This window comes from Nicotiana tomentosiformis, chromosome 6 (assembly GCF_000390325.3).
Source record: "Nicotiana tomentosiformis chromosome 6, ASM39032v3, whole genome shotgun sequence".
NCBI lineage: Eukaryota > Viridiplantae > Streptophyta > Magnoliopsida > Solanales > Solanaceae > Nicotiana > Nicotiana tomentosiformis.
Window position 1 is genome coordinate 132,519,593 of NC_090817.1, and position 5,777 is coordinate 132,525,369.

The following is a 5,777-nucleotide window of genomic DNA, read 5'->3' on the forward strand; positions in this document are numbered from 1 at the left end:
TCAGCGCAGCCCGCACATTTGACACCCTCTAAATACACCCCACAGATTACTGGGTTAAATGCACCAATAACAACTATTACGACTATTGTTTAAAAAGTAATCTTGAATGCACATTTTATCAAACCTGGAACTGAAAGATAGGGAAAAATTCAAGAGTACGATGAAGAGGTAAAACTTGTACCCTTTTAGCAAACTGATTTCAAGCTTTGGATGACCAAAAACCGAGAGAAATCCAAAGCTTGGCAGGTGAAATAGCACTACTTCTTTGCACGCCCCAAGTGTCAGCAAGAATGCAGTCTCTCCAGACGGGGTTAAAACAATTACAGACGTAGTAATATACTTATAATTCACGGCATTACATAATGTCGTACAGAGAAGGACTGATGCTATTCATAATGAATGAAAAGGCTATGACATGATTGAATTTGCACAAGAAAAAAGTGACTCATTTGAACAGTAAAACAGCTTAGTCACATCATTCAAAACAACTTCTTTTTAGGCCTTACTATCCGGATGATGCCACGTACATGCTACCATGTGAGATCATCAACAGCAGCCGGCTCCACTCAACATAACCTTATAACTCAAGAGACTACAATCAGATGTAATACAAATTTATTATGTCACAGCTAACAAGATGTCAACCGGATTGCTCTCTTTCTAGGTTCCATCTCCTTTGTTTGAAAACATCTCAACATTAGAAGACGTCTGGATGGAAGCGTCCAGGGATAGAGTTGCGTTGCTGAGCCTGCTGCAAATGCATTTTCATAGCATAATTGTTGACCTGCAATGATGAATATGAAATCAGGAAGTCTAACCTGAATACGTCTATATATGAAGCAGGATGATAGTTACGATGTATTACACTAGGCTATCCGCATGCACTGCAAGCAAACTTGCATCAACGATACAAATACAGGAGTAAATAAAATTAAAATTTGATGTTTCGCTATGGTTGTAAATGAAACGCATCTCCATGTAGAGTGCGTTAAAGCAAGAAAATTAATATATGAAGATCCAGCTTTTACCTCAAGAGTTCTCAATTCCTCTTGATATTGAACAATCAACCGCTTCAGATGCTGTGCTTCCTCATTCCTAACATCGTACTCCTTTTGACGTTCATGTTGGATTGCCACTGCACGTTTGAGAATGGCATTGTCTCGAAGAATCATTTCTATTTGCTCCTTCAGTATCATATTTTCCTGGAAATATCAGGCATGGTGAACATCAGAAAATGATAGGCAAAAGTCAATAAACTAGAATGTCGAAAAGGTAAATTTGCAAACATGAGTATCTGCGAGCTCATGAAATAAAGCAAAGAGAATGCATTGGAGAGCCAACAATATGGGCATTCCCAAAACAGTTTTCTAGCATAACTCTTCTGAGCATAATAAGTAAATGCACCAGAAAAGTATGTGAATATCGCCGGCGCAGTTGCTAGAAGTGAAATATCATCCCACAACTCCTTGGCAGGAAATTAGTCGTCTGGCAAAATCAACGAACTACAACATACACAAATATATGATACCAACCTTTTGAAAATTTTGAGCTGCTTCTGCACTACCTGAACTAATAGATTTCTCTAAGCTCTCCAACACTCTTGATGCGCGAGCCCTAGCATCATCTATGCTTGTAGCACTCATCATTTCCCTCACAAACAGCTCCACCCATTCTGCACCATCAGCCGGAAGATCATTTAGGACAGAAGTAATGGGCTCTGTACCTGCAAATTTTTGCATGCAATTTTTTTTTCTGATGAAGTAAGATGTTGCATTAAAGGCATCAAGAAGATGCAAAAAGTACAAGAAAGAAGTTCAGTTTGCTCCTAATACAAAAAATTTCTAGGTCAGAGCTTGGAGCTAAACCAAAAGGAAAAAACTGGCTTTTAAGCCATAGTGAGAGAGCTAATAAAATCTAACAGGGAAATTACGTCATTTACAAGGGCTAGATTCCTTACCTCTACAATTTATGAAAATCTGGACTAGGCTAATGAGGTTTTTGATTAATCTACTTCTAAGATATAACAACCATTCAGTTGATCCAATGAAGATTCACTAGAAATAAGAGAAATGGCATGGCATTTGTATATCAACAAGAACCTGTAATTCATCAGAGAGGACTGATGCCAAAGTTTTCAACTTAGAAGTTGCACCTGATATAACCTGAGTTGTGTGCACCTGAATACTAAATAGTTTCATTCCATTCTACACTAATTCCTACAGATTCAGATAAACATACGTGAGTCACAAGATTCGAATGAACTGCTAAGTGGACACATCTATGAGTTCCTCCAAAAGAACTAGTCACATGAACATATGTTGAAATTCCTTTGCACCATAGGATGCTTATCTTATAACATCAGACATATGGCTCTAACTGCGATGTATCAGCAATACATATAGTTACTTACTAGGCATTTCCTTTTGAATCTCATGCACAAGCCATTACAAAGTTTTTATTTATCCATGGTAAGCAATAAATAACAGTCTAATTTGTATCCTAATTATAACTCCAATTTGTGTTAGTTAATTTTTATACAACTCTTTTTTATATCAACGAGGTTCTATACCCTAAAATAGCATGCTGGAGAAGTAGGTAACTAAAATGAGTAGCAATCGTGGGAACAGACAGGGCCAGAAAATTCCGGAGAAAATGTCCATTTCAATGACCAGCAAACACCATAGAATCCACTGTCATGTCACTGAGAACTAAACCCTATTTAGGAGTACTTATGTTGATCCCACAATCTCCCTTTGGCTGATGGAAGGGATTTAGTTGAACTTTTTCCATACAATTTTGCAACGCTATGCAATTAATAAGATAGCCAATACATTTGTGTACATATATATTCACTCCAACATCACAAACTTAGGAATCATTTTGAGATGTATGGAGTAATAAACATGAGAAAAAACTTAACATCTCCTTAATCAGCAAACTCAAAATATTGAAACATAATGTTTATACATACCACTGTCCATCTCTCCATCAGCTTCTGAAGCAGTAGAATTTTCTTCTGCATATCTAACATGAAGTCCATGCAGTCTCGTAATGGCAGCATCCAAATCATTGCCACACTCCTCCAAGGCTTTCTCAAGAAGCTGAACAGTAGATAATAAAACACTAAGTACCCAGAAACTTGTCAAACAAAAGCAACCGCAATGTATTTCCACAGAAATACAGAACACATTAAAATGAATCTTTGCACCGTGTAAGTAAGTAATTGATTACAGCTTTTGGGATTCTTATAGTAGAAGACCACCCAGGATAATGACATCCCAGTGCACAGAGCATCCCGCGTTCACATAGGATCTGGGGAAGGGCTGCAGCCCAAGGGTGTGTAATGTAGGTAGCCTAGCAAGCATTTCAATGAGTTTAAAAGTTCAACAGTTTCATACAATTGAATGTACTTTAAAAGTTGTTTAGAAATGAAATAGTATCAAACACTTCGGAATGTCCCAAACTGAAATGAATTTTGTGTAGATAACGTGAGATGATGAAAATAACAATACGTTTTTGCTTCATCTCCAAAGTCGTTCATTGACAGGCTTGGACATTTGAGCTTAAAGAGCTGCAAACCAGTCCCCCTACCCGGCCCAAAAAGTAACTTAAAATGGTTCATCCTTTACTATCGCAGAGAAATACTTGCAATAACCAAATTAAATCAACTACCTGAATCTCAAACTAGTTAGAGCCCGTTTGGATTAGCTGATTTGAAGTAGCTGATAATCATTAGGTGTTGAAAAATACTTTTAAGTGCTGAAACTGATTTAATAAATAAGCAGTTACGTGTTTGGATACAAGTGCTGAAATCAATAATAAGTTGCTGCAGTATTTGATAAAAAAAGTGCTGATAAGCTCTTTTTCTGTTAAAATGACTTAAATAACCTTATAATTGTTTACACTTATAAAGGCGTAATTTCTTCAAAATTTTAGATTTTAGATCGATTCAAATACAAAATATTCTATTTGTCGTTTTATTTTAAATACAACTGTGCTTAGATAAGATAATTTTTATGATAAATATAATTTATTTTATGATAAGCATATAATCATAAGTTATAATAATTAATAAATTGACAAAAGTTTCTCAGTAAAAAATGAACCTAAATAGGACAAAATATTTGAAGAGAAACAAACATTGTCTTCATCACCACAACACTTAGAAAGAAATATACCAAAAAATTGATATGTCCTCATTTATTACATTCAGTTCAAAGATTAATATACAATTACATTGATACAAATATGCAAAGGAATAAAGGATTCGCTTATCTTAAATAGTCAATGAGAATTGCTGACTTGAAGAGGCGGGGTAGGTTGAAAAAATACTTGAGGCAATAATTATCGATGTAGGAGTTTGTTCTAAAAAAGAATATTTTAAGGATAAAATAGTAAAAATCTTGGTCAAACTTAAAGTGTTTATAAGCTAAAAATTCATAAGCTGGGGTTGACCAACTTATGACTTTTGGCTTATTTTTGACTTATAAGCACTTGGCTTATAAGCACTTTTAACTTTACCAAACGCGTAGATAAGCCGAAAAGCGCTTATAAACTAGTTACACCCTCTTAGAGCTGGTAGGACAAGTCATCTATAATATTCATCCCACTACATTCGGATCATTTCATTACGATACCAGAATATTTACTTATAATAACCAAATTTTAAAAAAAAGAAGAATATTAGCAAATTCTACAATATTTCTCCAATTAACGAACATTTACAACAACAAATTTCTAGGAGGAACGCATACCTGACTGTTCATATCAGGAAACAAAGCTCTCAGCTGATCGATGACAGCCGCCTGCAGAGGCGGCGGCGACGAAGACGGTAATCGAATCGGAGAGGTGGAGGAACATCGGAGCTTCTTTGAAATAGGCGGCGATGCTGAAGTCGGCGACGGCGATAGTAAATCTTCGAAGAACGATCTCTTGCCGCAAACAATAGCAGACATTTTACTGTCACACCTTCAAATGTTCAATCAAATAACAATTCAGCTGATTCTGTGGTCGGCGGTTAAAGATTTAGGGATAGTTATATAGGGTTTTGAAGTTGCATACAACGTGAAATAGATAAGGGGAGAGGTATCTGAGATTCAAAGCTTTTCTTGTGCTATAACCTTTTACTTGTTTGCTTTGCTTTGTAGGTCCCTTTCTTTATAGTATTAAAAACTTTGGTAGGATGTTGATAGGAATGGACGGTTGGGAAGAGAATAGCAAACACGCGCCTATTGTCGCGCTTCTGAATGTGATCGACTGCATTCATGGTGGCCGCCTTGGGGGAGGTTTACTATAGCATGTTGGGATCTCTTCTGTTTTCTTAAACTTTTTCTACATAAGGGAAAGTGAAGAAATAAAGTAAGGGGAAACTGTAGTTTTAGTCCCTCAGTTATTGCTTTATTTCGATTTTAGTTTCTGTAATATTCATTATAACCCTTTTAACCTTCAATTAAATGGGTTTTAAACAAGAATTTGAATATTATATCGTCATTTTAATTTTTTATCTTGATTATTTTCGCTTTTGAATTACAATATTCTAGTGACAACATCATCCACTTTGAGGGAGTGAAAAGGAAACATACAATAATCATATCAAAGTTTAAGAAAATGGATGATATTTCTTGATGTAATGTTTGATCGATGGTATTACATAAAAATTGTATTAAGTTATCTGAAAATTTATGTATTATTAATTAAGATTACGTATATAAGTAATATGAAAATTAGACTACTTAAAAATGAAAATACCCGTAAAATTTATATAACAATCATTTGAT

At 35.3% G+C, this 5,777-nt stretch overlaps 1 protein-coding gene across 2 annotated transcripts; it reads right to left on the reverse strand.

The window, feature by feature from the left end:
* Positions 1–311: 311 nt before the first annotated feature.
* LOC104097750 (uncharacterized) lies at positions 312–5,308 on the reverse strand. 2 transcript variants are annotated; one of them, XM_009604366.4, is made up of 5 exons: positions 4,755–5,308; positions 2,972–3,101; positions 1,533–1,723; positions 1,029–1,202; positions 312–784 (listed from the first exon to the last, which is right to left on the reverse strand). In XM_009604366.4, the coding sequence occupies exons 1-5, from the start codon at positions 4,953–4,955 to the stop codon at positions 698–700; spliced, it is 783 nt and encodes a 260-aa protein (XP_009602661.1). In that variant the 5' UTR covers positions 4,956–5,308; the 3' UTR covers positions 312–697. The 2 variants fall into 2 exon arrangements, with proteins under 2 accessions (XP_009602661.1, XP_070033934.1); XM_070177833.1 differs by having other exon boundaries at positions 1,533–1,672; positions 4,755–5,099.
* Positions 5,309–5,777: the final 469 nt, after the last annotated feature.

Excerpts from the sequence above, each read along its gene's own strand:
- LOC104097750 (XM_009604366.4), bottom strand. The coding sequence starts at position 4,955 with ATGTCTGCTATTGTTTGCGGCAAGAGATCGTTCTTCGAAGATTTACTA. Across the intron at positions 1,724-2,971 it reads TGATGGAGAGATGGACAGTG|GTACAGAGCCCATTACTTCT; the intron begins GTATGTATAAAC and ends AAAAATTTGCAG. Across the intron at positions 1,203-1,532 it reads CAGCTCAAAATTTTCAAAAG|GAAAATATGATACTGAAGGA; the intron begins GTTGGTATCATA and ends TGATATTTCCAG.